This window comes from Micromesistius poutassou (assembly GCF_964030765.1).
Source record: "Micromesistius poutassou genome assembly, chromosome: 10".
Taxonomy (NCBI): domain Eukaryota; kingdom Metazoa; phylum Chordata; class Actinopteri; order Gadiformes; family Gadidae; genus Micromesistius; species Micromesistius poutassou.
In genome coordinates, this window is record NC_140280.1 from 11,507,601 (window position 1) to 11,526,861 (window position 19,261).

The window sequence follows — 19,261 nt, forward strand, 5'->3', positions numbered from 1 at the left end:
CTTACTGCTGTGTTCATCTTTAATTTAAGTAATACACAACATTTTACAATAGGGCTACATTAATTACCCATTCATTAACATTAGTTATTACAGTAATAAGCATTAACTAACAGTTAATTAACAGTAAACTAATGCTCTAGTACTCATTTACTAATAATGTTCATGTACTGTGTTCTTGTTATCTAAAGTATATATTTTTTCATAGGGTTAAGGTTAACCCTTAACCCGCTCACCGACAATGGGCACTGGCCATTGTATTCACCATCTGGAGCTTGGGTCAACATCTGGAGCTTGGGTCAACATCTGGAGCTTGTGTCTTCACATGGACCGTGAGGAGCAGTCAGACAGAGGTGTCTTGTGTCTTCAGACCGTGAGGAGCAGTCAGACGGAGGTGTCTTGTGTCTTCAGACCGTGAGGAGCAGTCAGGGGGAGGTGTCTTGTGTCTTCAGACCGTGAGGAGCAGCCAGAGGGAGGTGTCTTGCTCAGGGACACTCAGTTAGGAGCTGAGCTACTGCCGCCCCCAAACCAAGCTGCCCAAACAAAGGAGCTCCAGTCCTTTTGTAAATGGACTGGAGGTCCCTCGATGGGTCACAGCTCGGGCTCTCCATTAGCTTTCCTGTTTGATTTGTCACCTGGACACCCAGGCATTTGTTACAAGGTAGTCTCCCTCTGCTGGCCTTTGATGGTAATGGGGCTGACACCACCTATGTTCCCTCGGAAACTTGTTCTTTAGCCTTACCTTTGTTGGTTGGGGGTTTGATGCTACTTTAAACCGGATTTCATGGTAAATAAATATGCATATATTCAGCAGGGTGTAGGTGTGCTTTCACCTGTGTGTCTATTGGAAGGAGTCCCTAGCAGCGCTACTAGACACGCTGAGAGCTGCTCACATTCTGACAGTGATGGCAGCAATGACTACTGACACCAATGACTACTGACACCAGGCTGATGAACCCCTTCAATATCCATACACAAAGATTTTTTCTTTAGATGACATAAAGCTGAAGCTGCCTGTATACCAATATTTATTATAAGTGGCAACTATTGATTTTAGGGCCATCTATTACATTATTAGGACCCAAAATATACAGCCACATGGCCGTCACAGAACAGGCCTACATCAAACCATCTCCATCTTTATACAGCCACATGGCCGTCACAGAACAGGCCTACGCCAAACCATCTCCATCTTTATACAGCCACATGGCCGTCACAGAACAGGCCTACGTCAAACCATCTCCATGTTCTGCTACTCTTTTGCCACCCCATATAAAGCATTCCTGAAGTGCCACTGACTAAGAGTAGCTTTAGCCTCTTGGAAGGCTATGCTCTTCACCCTAATGTTGTTGCGTCAAAAACATCAAACGCACTCCAGACGAAGCTCCACGTGACGGAGGATACCCTACAGGTGTCCCTTCACGTCAACGCCCTACAACCTCACGGAGAACAGGACTGGAGTTGGGAGTGGACTGTTCACCACATTGGTGGAGACTGGCCTGGAGTTGGAAACCAGCTTTTTGTTTTCTCTGAATGACTTATGTATTATTGATGTATTATTTAAGTAACGTAGTGGATTACTAGGTTCAACATCATAGAAAACATACAAAGATAACTATTATTATACTATGATTATACTATGATTCTGGGCCCAATGGCAGTCTGTGGCCTACTGTTGTTTTGCACGAAAAGCACCTTTGCACAAGGTTTGTTCGACTTTAAAGCACTGTGACCTTTTTGAAGTTCTGCAAAAAACAGCTGCTGATACAAAGACATTTTTGCTCCAAAATAACCATTGAGTAGAGGCCCTATGTATTAGAATATGTAATGATAAGATAGAATTGAGAGGTAGGCCAACTATTGTTTCTAAAATTGTGAAAAGTGCATCACATATATCCATGACCAAACTATCAAACACAATTCAATGCAGTATGCCTCAGTGAAAATAATTATTTTATTAAGGCTGTTATAATATTTTATTGCAGGGGTGTTAGCTGTATCAGAGTACTTGGAATATTATACTAGATTCTAAATATATAAACTGTTCAAGAGATGCTACTCATCTAGAAATAGCTCTGCTTGATTGTACAATCCAACACTGGAACTTTCTAAACAATAATCTACATCTTAACATCTTAAATAAATATGCACTAACAATTTTAAGAGACCTTCCGAAAGGTTTTGATCTTAATTACAATGTTAAGTTACCTGTCGTTATCTATGGTTGATGGTAAATGATCTTCACCGTTTTCTCTTAACATTTTTAAGTGCGTCACATTGGCCCAAAAGTAGACAATGACTTTAAGGTCTTCAAGTAGAATAAGATCATGAGACCAATGTCCTTATTAACTAGATGACAAGTAATCTATTGAAGAAATAAGACAGGCTAAAACACTTTGACATTGTTATAAAACATCTATGTACATTCCAGGGTTTCTTTTGGGGCCAATGGCAGCCTTTGATGCTTTCACAGAGATATAGGCTCAGAGGTTTATGGAGGTTTAAGGTTTATGCTGAGAGAAACAAAGGAATATCCCTTGAATGGCAGCCCGACCGGCCCATGACCACGAAGAGATGAACCAGCGTATCTCCCTCAGACCAGAGCCCCTCGGCCGCCCAGCCTCTTTAAACAAGGCCCTGCGTTGGCAGCTTCACGGGCATCAAGGCCACACCCAAGTGCATAAGAATATTGCAAAAATAGAATATGTTGTCCTTCTGAGACGTCGCCCTGAGTCGTTATATGAAAATTAAACTAATATCTAATGATTATGGTTGTAATAGCATTTACTTAAATCTAGTTAAGGCAAAGTGAAAAAATAGTATGATGGGATCTAGGGCGTATAGTTTTTTACATTTTTTATCTTTAAGGTTTATTAAATCTACAAATATACGTTTTCTGGTTCTACGATCAATGAATTTACACATTTACAATGCATTCTCAAGTATGTACTTTGTCAAATCTGTAATTGGCCAAATTTCCAAAATTGAACTAGCCATTGCGATTGATAAACAAAATGGTAACAATTGCTTCCTTTCTGTTTCATCTCTCTGGTCTCCTGTACTATAATTGAGGATTTACAAACATAATTTTGTGATTAATCAACAGTAGGCAGTGCTTCACGAGTTGATGAAAGTGAATAAAACAATCCTAGAGAGATGTTCTTGCTTTCCATTTCGTTTTTGTGTGATAACATGTTTACCATGTTATGTCAGAATAATCTTGTGATTAATGAATAATTAATTCCCTTTGTTGACTGTCGGCAGTCCTCTGGGATGAGGTGTGGATGAGTCAGATCTCCTGGTACCTGGAACAAAGAGTTCAAACATGAACGATCATCATTCATATCTCCAGGTGGATCCACATGTTTCCCTCATGAACTCACTTTTCCGGACAATTGTGTGGCAACAACAGATTAATGATGATTAAGACTCTCTCCACGACGCGTCATTATACAAATAACAGTTAATGATGATTCGATTCTGAGTCTTGTAATTGCTCTAATTTTGCAATGTTTTTTGCACTCTATTAGTATCCAAAAAATTAGGTGTTTGCCAACTATTGTTTGAAAAAGGGGGTGACTTTTTACACACACACACACACACACACACACACACACACACACACACACACACACACACACACACACACACACACACACACACACACACACACACACACACACACACACACACACACACAGTGCCTGTACTAACCATAGTAACCAACAGTAGGTAGGCTTTAGCCGACTAATAGCCTAACTAACACGCAAAAATCGGTGATTGACGTAAAGGCCATTACTTTAACCAAGGCCATTACTTTGACCAAGGCCATTACTTTGACCAAGGCCATTACTTTGTATTCAGACCAAGCAGACAGACGACTGATCTTACAGCCCTACCGCCCATGTGCGCATCCACATTATTTCTGTTACATCTAACCCAAATAGAAGATGGAATTTAAATAATTATAAAGCAACTTATTTATTAACATTCAATCTATTCACCATTTTTTGCTTCTTTTGTTTTGATAAAAAATACTCACCCTCTTATAAGTTAAGTTGGGCAACACCAACCACGCACCTCCTTGTACATGAGCCTTGACAGGAACTGAATGAAAAACACGTCAAAAGATTACGGTAAAGTCTGTAAACTCCCTCGTTGCAATTGACTCAAATGTATTAAGATGTTTTAGTCTGATGTCTATCCACATGTCTGCCTGCATCTGGTTGTGTCAACTATTGTAGACCAGGGCCATATCTCCTGTACCAAAAGTACATAAGATGTCAAACAAATCATTCATGTCTCATATCTAATATCATTAACTGTTGATAATGTTTATGACTCTTGTTTTAACAAGTACCACAATTGTGTAATTTGAAAACATTTCAAACCAACCATTTTACAAGAAGTTATTACATTTTATGCTTGAAGGCTACCCTGGAAATCCTGAGTTCTCACAAAAGCACAATTAGAATTTGCTCAGCGAGTCACTCGGGGAATGAGCAATATACTCACTCCCCGATTCCCCTGGCCCAGAGCATTAACCAATCACATCGCTGTATCTGATATAGGCGGGCCAAAAGCTTTGCTGTTTCACTGACCAGATACGGAAAGAGTCTAATCTATAGACTGAAGAATAAGTCCCGCCTCCGAGGCTCCGGTTCCCTCGGTCAAATGTCTACGGGGAATAACGTGGGGTTTATGAATGATCGTACATAACAAACTGTGTAGGTGGCGGAGAAGGAAAAGCTGCGTCACGTTTTCAACTACACACTTTTTCCATCTAGTTTCCACTGGGGTTTTGGATTGTCTGTGCCGTTAAAGTAATTAACTATTATTTAACTAACTTAACTATTATGAAGAAGCATTATGCTAACGCGGATCTGCACAGACTTCGTTTGTTATGACTCTCCAAAGTGTGTAGTTCAAAACGTGACGCGGCTTTTACTTCTTCACCACCCACATAGTTTGTTATGTACGATCATTCATAAACCCCATGTTATTCCCCATAGACATTTGACCGAGGGAACCGGAGCCTCGGAGGCGGGACTTATTCATAAGAGGTCTATAGGTTAGCTCCGCTGGTAGCTTAGTGTATGGGGCTCTGGATACATCACCCCTTGTATTCCTCTGATTGGTCGTAGTGTTATCCAATTGCGTGCAGTAATTTTTTCAAATGCATGCTTGGTGCCGCCCCTCGAGTTGGGCCGTTTTCATCACTCGTTGCCAGACCCTACAGCTTTCTAGATGTGGTCTGGATCAGACCCTACAGCTTTCTAGATGTGGTCTGGATCAGACCCTACAGCTCTCTGGATGTGGTCTGGATCAGACCCTACAGTTCTCTGGATGTGGTCTGGATCAGACCCTACAGCTCTCTGGATGTGGTCTGGATCAGACCCTACAGCTCTCTGTTTACATTTCCTGAGGCCACCTCTGTACTGTCACAGCCCTCTGGTTGAGCTCATAGGAGTCTCTTTAAACTGAATCATTTTGAGTAAAGAGACTTGTTTTATCAAGGAGCAAAGGTACGTGGGGACATCTTTATTGTTTCAGCACCCTTACTTTTTATGGCATTAAAATGTAACAATTAAAAGCCTATGCATACTCCCCCTCATATAGGTAGTTGTCTGAATTGCAAACATGTAACCACCACTTACCAAGCAGGCCAGGACATCAGCAGAAATAAGCATGTAGAACACGTTGTTCCACCCCGTGGGAGAGATCAGGCCGGCTAGAAGAGGACCGATCGCTGCTCCTAAAGGATACAAAAAGTGCCATTCATTACAACTCATGTATGACGTATATAACGTCTTTAACAAGGGAGGGCGTTTCATAAACCATCACAGGCTTTTGTTTTCAGTTACACACTTTGCATCTTTCATCAAGGCCTGCCTCTCAGATACAGGACGGGGACTCTACTGATGGAGCCAGATACAGGACGGAGACAACAGGACGGGGACTCTACTGATGGAGCCAGATACAGGACGGGACTCTACTGATGGAGCCAGATACAGGAACCTTTAGATGCTGAGTTTGATTTGTGTTTAAGGTGCCACCTGCCCTAACGGTCTCTGCTCTGTCACATTGACCTTTCCACGCATTCTTCAGTGTATTGGAATAGCAATATTTGCCACATCCCACCTTGTGTGTAACACCTCGGGTTTTGAGTAATAGGCTATTTCATTATTGTATTTTTTCTGTGGCTTTATTGAAACGTTCCAAAACATGTTTGGGCAGGAACCAAATCAATCCAATCAGTAATGTTACTCTGCTGGTTATGGGTGGATGGGTTAGCCATAACCCTAACCCTAACCCTAACCCTATGGGTGGATGGGTTAGCCCTAACCCTAACCCTAACCCTAACCCTAACCCATTATGAGTGGATGGGTTAGCCCTAACCCTAACCCTAACCCTAACCCTAACCCTAACCCGTTATGGGTGGATGGGTTAGCCCTAACCCTAACCCTAACCCTAACCCTAACCCTAACCTCTCCACCGGCTCTCACTCGAGCGCTCCAGCTGCTCAATCATCCTGCACCACATTTCTTCCTCCTTGTTGTAATTTCATATTTTTATCATGTTGTCGCTGACTTTGTTTACGGTTTAATGTATGATTTTGACATCTCAGCAACCAACTAGACTTTGTGATAAGAGGATGATGAGCCATCCTCACTTGTCCTCACATTAACACCTGACATTGTCACGTTTAGGTTGAGCCACACATCCACACGTACCTATAGAGCCCGTTCCATCAATAATGGCAGTGACTGTCGACAACGCCCTGGAGTTCCCTTGAAGGCTTTCATGTGTTCCCTGTGAGAACAGAGACATATGAGATCAGCAGCATGGAAAAGCATTCACACAGCATTCATAGAAGCTTAACGGATCCCTGGAGTCCAGGACAGGAACATGTTAAAGAACAAGATGAAACCTTCATAAGGAGACTGATACTGCACTACATACCAGATCTGCAGACACAGCGGTGGTGATCAGCGCGTATGGTCCGTTGACCAAGCCTCCACAAACCAACAGCATTACTGCAATGGAGAGGATATTTAAACACTGGATACACAAGTATACTTTGTTTGAAGACAGGGTCTTGCTTTTCACCCCAAATGATTCACATTCGTCACGTTGTAGTTTGACTGTTCCTTTTAACTTACAAATACTGCAATCTAGTACTCAATCAATTTCGTCACAATTAGATTACAACTGGCCTAAACACATCCCCTAGCAAAGACTGGGGTTAACCTTTTATAACATGATCACTACATTAATCTACCCCATGCTGCATTGTCTGCTGCTTCCATTTTACTAATACATGATTGTGTGTAAAGTGAGAGACAGATATTGTGAATGTGCCTTTGTTCCAGCCAGCCATATCCCCAGATACTGATCACTCGCACCTTCCCTTAATTAGCTAATTAATCACCATTATCTTTACTGCTTTAGTTCCCCTCAGGCGTAGGAGTAGACATCTCCCATTTCCTCTATAAGAGCAACTCTTTGAGTTTGACTCATGGGTCCAATGAGCTGGCACGCAGAGCTTTGGCGGTGTTACTGAGCACAGTATTGGAAGCATTTGACACCAATTGCTATCAAGGATTCTTCATTCATATTTGTTTTATTAGGGACCGAGCCAAACTTGGCAAGGACCCTATTGAAACCCTCGTGATTATTATTATTATTATTTTCCACGACTTCGACTGCATTTTTCTCCCCCTGCACATATTCTAAAACTCATTTCTATTTGGCACATTTGTGGGGACTGGTGAAAAATTTGATATTCTAGCCCTCAAATTCACATTCGCCCCTAGGTGGCGCTATAGCAACTGTTCAAAAGTGCAAACTTTGCACAGGCAGCACGCATCACCGGTTTGACCTACACTCATGAAATTTTGCACACATATGCATATCCTCATGATGAACAAAAAAGTCTCTTGAACTGGACACTTCCGGTAGCCATATTTTCCTCCATTTTGAATTTAGTTAAAAACAGTAAATTCCCCAAGGATCCCAGGTTTTTCGACTTTGACAAAAATCCTTTGGCACATATCATATATGGCCCATTATCTTCAATCTGACTTAAGGATTAGTCTGTACAATAAAGTTTAGAGCACCAATGAGTTCTAAAAGTGGTGTTGAAACCTCGAAAATAGTTAATTGCTCATATCAACGTCAAGTTGGACGCCTATGATGTTGGCCCCAATACAAAAGTTGTTCAGAATCAAATTCTGAACAAGATAAAGTCAACATATTTTCAAATTGGGCGTGGCATCGAAATGGGCGTGGCCTGACACTAAAATCGCCACAGTTCATAGACTGATTTCAGCAGGACCGACTTAGTGGCCGTTAGGTACCAAAGTTCTAACTGCTCACCAAAAATTTAGTCGATTTAAAAAACAACATGGCCGCCAGAGCCTCAAAATCACTGTGCGGAGACCGTAATAGTTATGAATATGAAATTCACAGCACACGTGTAAACTGGTGCCGATAGCTCACATACCAAAATTCGTGTTTCTATTTTTTGTAGCGCCCCCTACAGGAACTTTAAAAAGCAGCCCCTGCGCCACGTTTCACCAATATGTATGAAACTCAGTATTCACATACAATGTGCCCATACCTACAGAAAAGCCTCTTGGACCCATGCCCCAAACCCCACAGGAAGTCGGCTATTTGCATTTCTAATTTTCACTTTTGGCGGCCATTTTGAATTTTTTTCACTTTTTTGCCTTGTGAACTCCTCCTAGGGAATTTATCGGATCTGCTTCAAAATTGGTCAGTACAGTCATGAAGTGGTGCTGAATAAACGCTGTGCTATTTGTGACTGTACGTTGAAGGGCGTGTCCGTGGCGTGCCGTCAAACTTGGCCATTTTGAATAATTCTGTGGTCTTGAATTTGAACAAACAAACTCCTAGGGAATTAGTATTTGAACTAACTCCTCCTAGGGTATTTATCGGATCTGCTTCACAATTAGTCAGTACAGTCAAAACATGGTGCTCAACCAACGCCGTGTTATTTGTGACTGCACGTTGAAGGGCATGGCCGTGGCGTGCTGTCAAAGTTGGCCATTTTGAATGGAATTCTTTCACTTTTTCGCCTTGTATTTCAACTAACTCCTCCTAGGGAATTTATCGGATCATTGATGTAGGGTTAATGAACATGTAATTCAGTTAAATGTGGTCTTACATGTTAATGTCAAAACAATCAGTAGGACACCACAGGGCACCTCTGCTTCTACAGATTACATAAATTCGCGAATTTTTTTTAAAACTGCGCGCAGTGATGAACGGGACCTCGTGCCGGCTTGCGGCTGCGTCACGTGCGGTCCTAACATGTGCACATCTTGCCAGCACACATGTTACGACGGCACGTGACGCGGCCGCAAGCCGGCGCGATTTTTTTTTTTAACTGCGCGCAGTGATGAACGGGACCTCATACCGGCTTGCGGCTGCGTCACGTGCGGTCCTAACATGTGCACATCTTGCCAGCACACATGTTAGGACGGCACGTGACGCGGCCGCAAGCCGGCGCGAGGTCCCGTTCATCACTGCGTGCAGTTTTAATTTAGTTTAATATTACTACCCAAAAGGGTTCCTTCATATCCTTGTGTGGTGTGTCTGGTGATTATGGTACATACCAACTGTAGTTGCAATGCTGGTCTGTCCAACGTAGTTATACAGGAAGAGCTGTAACATAAAGAAATACAACCTTAGCACTTAAGAACTATTTTTGGTTAGTTTTGAGACATCTTGGTAGAAGGATCGGACAATTCGTTGTGATATCTAAGTCATAGTTAGCGGGGGCTCTATGTGCTAGTGCTTTTTTTTATGAATACCCATAAATGTACTATCTATATGAAGATGAATACAACGTCTAATAAATTTCCTTGCATAATTCTCATCACACACACACACATATATATATATATATATATATATATATGTGTGTATATATATATATAATTCACAGTGCAGTGAGAAAGTCCCAATCCCAATACTTTTTATGATAACATGTCTGGTTGTCTTTTGGTCGTTACAACCAGCCACTATACGTACCATGGGAGCAGCCAGCCACTATACGTACCATGGGAGCAGCCAGCCACTATATGTACCATGGGAGCAGCCAGCCACTATACGTACCATGGGAGCAGCCAGGAGCAGCCAGCCACTATACGTACCATGGGAGCAGCCAGGAGCAGCATGGCACAACAGGTGGTGGCCCGGCCACCAGAGTAGTCGGACACCGCGCCCGCCGTGATACCGCCTGAACACATGACGTTGGTACACAGTTCATCGTTTGTCTTCTACACTGAATTATACTAAGTAATATTACTAAGTAATACTATAGTCAGCAGCTGGTGTTCAATAGTAACCATGACTCTCTTTGGTTAAGTATTCACTGAAAGTGTTTCCTACCGAGTATTCCACCAACGTCAAACAGTGTGGACATATCTCCTGCTGCTTTGGCATCAAAATGAGCTAAAAAGTAAATAAATCAATTTGAATACATTATATAATACAGGCAATCATTGCTATACAGCTTAATCCATTTTTAACCATTTTAACCAGGCATAATATAATAAACATGGACAGATGCAATACAATGTGTTGCATCAGTGTAATCAAGGTTGAATATTCAATTAAAAAAATTAGTTTTTCATTACTCACCTACATTTGAGATGTAGAGTGGAAGCCAGTAAAGGAAAGTGTAGCTCACTAACTTTGCAAACAGCAGACAGAGAGAGAACTCCACTACACCCTATATGGATCACAGTGAAACAAAAGAGAATCCTGGTTTTGGAACAGAGGGATTAGGACAGGTTCTGGATTGAGCTGGTCCTTGACTAAACAAGTGAGCAGGCACTGAACACTACGCACAACACACAACAGGGCCCACCAGCTTGTGTTAACCAAAAGGGATAGAGATATAGACAGAGAGATTTAGACATAGAGATATAGACATAGAGGGATAGAGATATAGACTTCTAGATTTCTAACTGCCTCCATTAATTAGGCTTGTTCAGTGTTTATGACTGATCCAATGAACCTCTCATCAAATTCTCATCACATTCCTACAGCGATCAATAAATGAAATGCTCGGGTAAGAAAAATACCTAATCAATCTGTTGGCTGCAGGCCTGTAATAAGCCTGTTTCATTCGGCTCAGATTCAAATGATTGGATGGCTTCCCTTTGTGGCTCCCCGGGGGCGCTCTGCCCATTGAGCAGGACCGGAGTCATGCGCAATGGCTAGGAAGACCTATTGCTACAGCTAGGAAGACCTATTGCTACAGCTAGGAAGACCTATTGCTAAAGCTAGGAAGCTAGGCAGAGCTATTGCTACAGCTAGGAAGACCTATTGCTACAGCTAGGAGCTAGGGAGACCTATTGCTACAGCTAGGAAGCTAGGCAGACCTATTGCTACAGCTAGGAAGCTAGGAAGCTTGGATGCTAGTCATGTGGTTCGGTTGGCTGTAGAGACCTGAAGCGAGGGGTGTATTTCAGTTGGATACTTTCAAAATCCGGCTTACTCTAGCTAGTTTCTCCAAATGGCTTCCCCTGTCTTTAAGTAAACCATGGACGTAGCTGATGCAGAAGACATCAGCTACTCTTCAACATATAACACAAACATAAACATATAACAACATACAACAAACAAGAAATCAACATACAGGAAAAAGAAAACAGGAAAAGAATGGATAACTAAACCATCAGCACGCAAAAACAACAACAAAAAAAATAATAAAATAAAATGACAAAAAGGAAAAGAATAGATGAGTAAATAAAAGTACAATTTAGTAATACATACTAGGATTCAGTGCAAACAGCCATGAGGTGTCGCTTCACTTGTTTTTTTGAAGCTAGCTTTGCTCTGATTTTTTAAATATGATCTGGAGGGAGTTCCATTCAACCATAGCTCTACATAGTACTGTGTGTTGTTTTGAGTTTGTTTTGATTGTTGGAATTGTGTAGTTACCACTGGTGGCATGTCTGGTGGGGTATGTGTGCACATTAGAGCTGAGTGTTAGCTGCCTAAACAAACAGTCAGGGTTGTTTAATGTATTCATATTTTTTATGAAAGACAGAAGTGATGCTTTCAGCCTCACATCAACTTTCAGCCAGGAGAGTTTGTCATGCATGTTATTTATGTTGGCTCTCAGTGTGCATTTAAGGGCAAGCCTAGCTGCTCTGTTTTGTACCCCTTGAAGCTTCCCTAGATTCATTTTTGTGGTACCTGACCAGACCACCGAGCAGTAATCTAGGTGTGACAGTACCAGGGTCTGCAGGACCTGGTACTGCAGGACCTGTGGTCAGATGAGGTGTTAAAAAAGAAGAGCATCTTTTGACTACAGATATGTTCCTCCCCATCTTTTGTGGCAGTAAATCTATATGTCTTGACCATGATAATTTACAGTCTAAGGTTACCCCCAGAAGCTTTGTTTCCTGTACTTGCTCAACAGCAACATTGGAGCCTTACACAATGACATCAAAGTCATTTTCTGAAGAGACATTTCTTTAGATTCAACATAATTCATATTCCAAGTGTAGATTCCACTCACAGGGATACTGAGGGCTCCACTGAAGCTGATGGCCTGCGTGTGGTCCTCCTCCGTCCGCTCCGTGGTGTGGGAGGAGGTGATGGAGGTCACCTCCGTTATAGTTGTGTTGTGCAGAAGAGGCTCCCGCTCTGTGCCCTCCTGCTGTCACAAAGCAACAAGTTAGGGTACTCTAAGAATAGTGAACACATAGGCTTCAACAAAAACAAACATTGGGAAATGGAGATTAATTAGCAGAACATAGTGTCGGAGAAGCCAATTCATACTGAGCATATTCCCTTAAAGGTCCCATGACGTGCCACCAGGTGTGAGTGTGATTAGCCGTTTTGAAAATCTGGCTCTATGAAATCACAGGTGGGCGTGTCCACCTAGATGTGTGCTGTGATAGATCAGTCTACCAGCCTACCCAGTGGACTGTAGCAAACGTGGCTCATCTATCCGTCAAACATCTAGGTGGACACGCCCACTTGTGATGTCATAAGAGCCAGATTTTTCAAAAAGGCTTATAACGGCTAATCACACCACACCTGGCGGCATGGGACCGTTAATGACTGATAACATGATGGTCACTCTATGATCTAGTGTGAGGCGTCTTGCTCAGGGACACCACGACACTCTACTAGGAGGAGCCGGGGATCAAACCAGCAACTTCCAGTTACCAGCCAGCCCGCTCTACCTCCTGAGCTAATGCCCCCTGAGAGAGGCTAGAAGAGAGGCTAGAAGAGAGGCTAAACACTCTTTGGTGGATCTGAACACACAATTCCCCATTCAGAGTAAAGGTGTTTACAAAATCTCTGTGTACAAACCAGTTGTTAATTGTTATACAAATCTCTGTTAATGATGTTTTTAAATATAATTTCATAATAATTTAGACATTTCTGTAAAAACAGAAAACCAGATGTTGATGGTAAAAAAGAGTGTGTTTCCAAACACTCACGTGGTGCTGAGGAGGTACGCAGTTCACGTCTTCAGGTTCTGTGGACACATTACGGTTCAGCTTAATGGACTTGAACAGCAGTTTGGATTCAGAGGGCCGCTTTTTGTCATCAAAATCAAGTGAATCCATCAACATTCTGAAACGTTTTATAAGGAACACAAATAGTTTGAGTTCTACGGCCATTTTGTTTCATGAGATTAGTTGTAAGTCCACCAAAAGCCTTTTAAAAATCACCTATCTTTTCAAATATGGCACGCAACATGCTTCAACATGCCCCTCTGTTTAAGAATCTTCAGATAATGTCAGTCTACGATATTAATATACTTCAATCATGTGTATTTACTTATAAATATATTCAACTTTCCCACTTGCTGCCCAAATCCTTTCATGAATTCTTTACAGTTAACTCTCAGGTCCATTCTTATAACACCAGACAGACTGATAAACTTCATCCCCCTTTTTGCCGCACTACTCATACTCAGTTTTCTTTTGCTCACAGAGGCTCCATACTTTGGAATTCCCATCTTCATGTTGTTAAATTATCTTCATCCCTCAATACTTTTAAGTTAAGACTGAAAGCTTACCTGTTAAATCAAAGTTCCTAATAGTTTCTTTTCCAGTATATTTGTCATTGGATCATTATCTCTTTACATGCTTATACACTCAGTTAAATACAATCATTTTATATTTATACATACCCATGTTTTTATTTCTGACTTCTTTGAGTGTCTGCTATAAAATGGCACTTGTATTGCTTCCTTTTTTGTTGTTATTTGTTGTTGCTTTCTCCTATTGTTGGTGTTGTTGATTTATCCTTTGAATGTGTATATTTCTTGGGGAGGTGCTTCTTATAAGCCCATGTAGGGTTTTTTAACCTCTCCTGCACTTACTATTCTTCTTTAATTTCTGTTTTTTGTAATTGTCGTTTTTTTTATGGTGCAAATAAATAAATACAAATACAAATACAAAATAATGAGTCTGACTCTTTCTAATGGGTTGTGTTTTTCTGAAAAGTGAAAAAAAAGCTTTGATCAAACTGACTCTCGACCAGAAAGAAGAAGCAGAGAACGCCGGTGGAGGTGATGATGAGGCCGGGCACGATGAAGGAGAGGCCCCAGGCCGTGGATACGAAGGCCCCGGCGATCAGCGACCCCAGGATGTTCCCCACCGACGTGTGTGAGTTCCACACCCCCATGATAAACCCTCGTCTGCTCACAGAACACCAGACAAGAAGAAAACATGTTAAGATCTAGAATGTCAATTCATTCAAATACTTCATTATAACAGTAATATGCCAATCCAGAAACAAATTAAAATGTGTATATAGCAAATGCTTTGTTTGTGACAGTTTGTCTGTCAGCTGCAAAGACTACAGATAATGTTGAGTCAGCAGCAGCGGTCAGCGTTAGACATGTGAAGCGTGTTACTCACTTCCCCTTTCCAAACCAGTTTCCAACACAGGCCACGACTGAAGGCCATCCTGTGGTCTGCACCAGGCCATTCATAGCCTAAAGAAACAAATACATGCTGAAACTAGATTCCTGGAATAACATGTGACACATGTTATTCCAGGAATCTAGTTTCAGCATGTATCACATGTCACATATCACATGACATATTATGTCATGTGCTATGAACCAGTGATGCCGAAAGCTTGAATGCTTTTACTCTATACAACTTGCATAGTTACAACACAATACTTTTATACATTCTTCAAACAATGACAACAATTAGTTACATATTAAATCATTCAATATATGTAAATGACAGCTTTACCCTCATTTGAATCTATTTCTGAATCCGTCTAGCAATTGTTCACAAAGTCATTACTGATGAACTGGTCCAAAACGGTCTGTTAAACATGAACACTAAATGATCTATTGGCTGGTTAGTGTTGCAGCTGGTACCTGGATGAAGGCGTAGTACCATATGACGTGGTTGCTATTGGTTAGTGTTCCTGTTACCTGGATGAAGGCGTAGTACCATATGACGTGGTTGCTATTGGTTAGTGCTGTTACCTGGATGAAGCCGTAGTACCATATGACGTGGTTGCTATTGGTTAGTGCTGTTACCTGGATGAAGGCGTAGTACCATATGGAGTGGATGTTCCAGTAGTAGCCCAGCCCGAACAAGGAGGTGAACAGGCCGCTGAGCAGCATGCCACAGGACAGGTAGTAGCGCAGGGGGAGGCGCTCTCCAAATATCCCACTGAAACACCACAGGGTCCGCTGGTTAACGCTGGTTATAGTTAAACACCACAGGGTCCGCTGGTTAACGCTGGTTATAGATTAACACCACAGGGTCTGCTGGTTAACGCTGGTTATAGGTAAACACCACAGGGTCCGCTGGTTAACACTGGTTATAGTTAAACACCACAGGGTCCGCTGGTTAAGGGTTATAGTTGAACACTACAGGGTCCGCTGGTTAAGGGTTATAGTTGAACACCACAGGGTCCGCTGGTTAAGGGTTATAGTTGAACACCACAGGGTCCGCTGGTTAAGGGTTATAGTTGAACACCACAGGGTCCGCTGGTTAAGGGTTATAGTTAAACACCACAGGGTCCGCTGGTTAAGGGTTATAGTTGAATGTACACGTACCTAAAGAACATGCCAATAGCATACGCCACGAGGAATGAGTTGTCCAACATTCCATACAGTGTCTGGTAGTTGTCCTGATCTACAAAACCACAAAACAACAAAGTTACACACAAACCTTCTACACTGAAAGGTTTTATAGTGTCTAGGGATAACTGATGTTTCATTTAGATATGAATGTCTGAGATTTTAAATTCAAATGTGTTGCGTTATCTTACCAAAGGGTGCCCAGTCACACCACGTGTCATTATCCGTTGTGTTGAGGTCCGCTGGGCGGATGACCATTGAACAGTTTCTGTGCAGCTCATTCTGAACAGAAGATGAAATAACAAAGACCAACGCATGTTGATCACTTGTTTGTCAAACCACCCTCACCCACACTGTGTAGTACACGTCCTAGTCATACTATAGGTTATATAGTATTACTATGTAGTATACTAGTCATACTATAGGCTAAATAGTATTACTATGTAGTATACTAGTCATACTATAGGCTAAATAGTATTACTATGTAGTATACTAGTCATACTATAGGCTATATAGTATTACTATGTAGTTAACTAGTCATACTATAGGCTATATAGTATTACTATGTAGTATACTAGTCATACTATAGGCTATATAGTATTACTATGTAGTATACTAGTCATACTATTGGCTATATAGTATTACTATGTAGTAGTAATCAACGTAAACAACGTTTTACTTCCACATAATAAATCACCTTCACGATGCTGATGGGCTTTCGTGACAGGTGGTATGCTGTGTAGGAGAGGAAGGTGAGGAAGAGGGTGAAGCTCTGATACCTGCAACACACATCATCCTTCAAGAACAATTCCTTCATGCAGTACTGGTGTCAACTACAATTACAACCCATCAGCAAATAGACAAATAATACACACACACACACACACACACACACACACACACACACACACACACACAGTACAAACTACATCAACAATGGATCATGGGATCTTACCAGCTGTCTCGAGAAAAGGACGAACAGAACCGAACTCCAGGAGCTAGAGGCGACCTCATCTTAAAGGTTCACAGAACTCAACTTCAGACACCAGGGTTAGGGTTATAACATGACCATAACATGTTATAACATGCCTGTAACAGAGAACAGGGGCAGCCACTGCGTCTTCTTCTCCTCGCGTTTAACTTGCATGCATCAGTGAGACGTTAGAACAATAAACAGGACCTAAAGCCGGCGCTCCTCCGGTAGTCCTTAAGACTTCCTAGTTTAGGGAGCGGATCCACACTCACTCCACATTCCTCTTTCAGATCACTTCTCATAAATAGTCCCTCGGCTGTTCCATGAATAGGCAATCCGGACGGCTTTTTCGTCACATGAAAATTAGTTGTGTGGCAAATAAGACGCGGCCCCTTGTGTTTTTTCTAATTCGCTTTGCCATGAAAGTCGAGGACACGTGACACTCCATAGTGACGTCACGCCGCGTCGGGATCAGACTGGGAGAGACAAACCAGTCTGGGTGAGGGGTTTGATACGAAACATTGGAACAGTTTTAAATGACTTTATTTGAAGTGTTGATAAATAGATTATTATATAATAATAACAATATTATTATAATATTATAATAATCTATTTTTCAACACTTCAAATAATGTATTGGAATACTGGTCTGCAGAGGAAAACCATGTGCAGCATATATTAATATATCAGGAAAATTATTATCGGACCAAAATATTTTGGATTGCTGATGGCATTGTGCATACATATTTAAGAGTTGGTTATTAGTTAGTTTGAACCATATAGTCTGGGGTACAGACTTTTTTTATTATTCCCCAAAGCATCGAAGGAGGTCCTTTGTGAATAAATTAGAATTTCAACCAAATTCCCTCCAAACGTGTGCAGCACCAGGGAGGACAAGATCTCCTTAACATGAAGAAAGCTCCATTACACCACGAACATTCACCGTCCCCACTTATGTAGTCCCACCCATCTGAAACCCACCTAAGGAAACCCCACCTCCACACACACACACACACACACACACACACACACACACACACACACACACACACACACACACACACACACACACACACACACATTTGATTTCTTTACTTGTTATAAGCGTCCTGCACAGTGGTTGATCTCGCCGGCTATGGTCTTATCAGTGATGAACATGAGTCTCTGGGTCTGTGCTTTGCTTCTCCTTTAGTGACCCTAGGATGGGTTCCAGACCAGTCACAGTCATGCCCAGACGTTTCTTCAATTTGAGCACGGAAAAATGAGTATGAGTAGCAGCAAGATAAGCAGAAGTTTCATTATGACCACAGGACCACACAATCTGTCACAGGGTAATATGGGCACACACACACACACTAGTCTGCTGTCGTTGCATTGATTCATGTACACACTCGTGCACACATATTTACAAATTATAAATTAAAACAAAAAAAAAATCCCCTTGCAGAAATCACAAATGACAAAGATAATTGTTGTTGCCAAAATGACAAAATGATTGTGATCATTTGGGAACAAGACAAAGCGATTCGCTACGTGATAGCCTATTAATAAAATGTAAAAGGTAAAAGTTATTAGAGTTAGATTAGATAGTATTAGAGGTTTATTATATCCTAGTTTTTATTACGCTTCCATGGGACACTTTTCAAAGAATAACTGCCACATTGTGGCCTGTATTTGTCGCTGTTCACAAATGCTCATTCCTCTCATAATAATAACAAATTAAATGATTCCACATTTAGCATATGTACCTGTGAGTGTATTGCTTACTGCTAAGTTTTCAAGTTCATTGTATAAGTTCATAATGAAGTGGTGAGAAACCTAACATTTATAAATGTAGATCTTATGGCAATTTCTGATGAATTTTTGTTAAGTTGGGTTCCGGGGAGACACCAAATTTGTATTTTGTGTCTCGAGGTGAAAAGTTTGGGAACCCCTGATATGATGTAAACTAGATCCTCTTCTACTAACTCTGGTACGTTAGGTGGTGGCATGCTCTGATATAGAATAATGTAAACTAGTTCTTCTTCTACTAACTCTGGTACGTTAGGTGGTGGCGTGCTCTGATATAGAATGATGTAAACTAGATCAGGAGTCTCCAACCTTTTTGAACCCAAGAGCTACTTCAAGGGTACTGAGGCTACTTGACTCACGGGTCTTTCTGCCTGTAGAGCTGC

General features: G+C 41.5%; 1 protein-coding gene across 2 annotated transcripts; it reads right to left on the reverse strand.

The window, feature by feature from the left end:
* Positions 1–1,932: 1,932 nt before the first annotated feature.
* Positions 1,933–17,471, reverse strand: slc37a2 (solute carrier family 37 member 2). Of its 2 annotated transcripts, none has more exons than XM_084474131.1 (18): positions 17,070–17,471; positions 16,812–16,893; positions 16,306–16,396; positions 16,091–16,169; positions 15,566–15,701; positions 14,925–15,001; positions 14,535–14,701; positions 13,494–13,531; positions 12,560–12,697; positions 10,669–10,759; positions 10,417–10,479; positions 10,179–10,264; positions 9,639–9,687; positions 6,961–7,034; positions 6,732–6,810; positions 5,655–5,752; positions 4,040–4,104; positions 1,933–3,302 (listed from the first exon to the last, which is right to left on the reverse strand). In XM_084474131.1, the coding sequence occupies exons 1-17, from the start codon at positions 17,126–17,128 to the stop codon at positions 4,051–4,053; spliced, it is 1,461 nt and encodes a 486-aa protein (XP_084330257.1). In that variant the 5' UTR covers positions 17,129–17,471; the 3' UTR covers positions 1,933–3,302; positions 4,040–4,050. The 2 variants fall into 2 exon arrangements, with proteins under 2 accessions (XP_084330257.1, XP_084330256.1); XM_084474130.1 differs by having other exon boundaries at positions 12,560–12,700.
* Between the last annotated feature and the right edge of the window lie 1,790 nt (positions 17,472–19,261).

Bases quoted from the DNA above. Each gene is read 5' to 3' on its own strand.
- slc37a2 (XM_084474130.1), bottom strand. From the start codon at position 17,128: ATGAGGTCGCCTCTAGCTCCTGGAGTTCGGTTCTGTTCGTCCTTTTCT. The intron at 15,702-16,090 runs GTACGTGTACAT...GTGGTGTTTCAG, and splicing joins GCTATTGGCATGTTCTTTAG to TGGGATATTTGGAGAGCGCC. The intron at 5,753-6,731 runs GTACGTGTGGAT...TGTATCCTTTAG, and splicing joins TGATGGAACGGGCTCTATAG to GAGCAGCGATCGGTCCTCTT.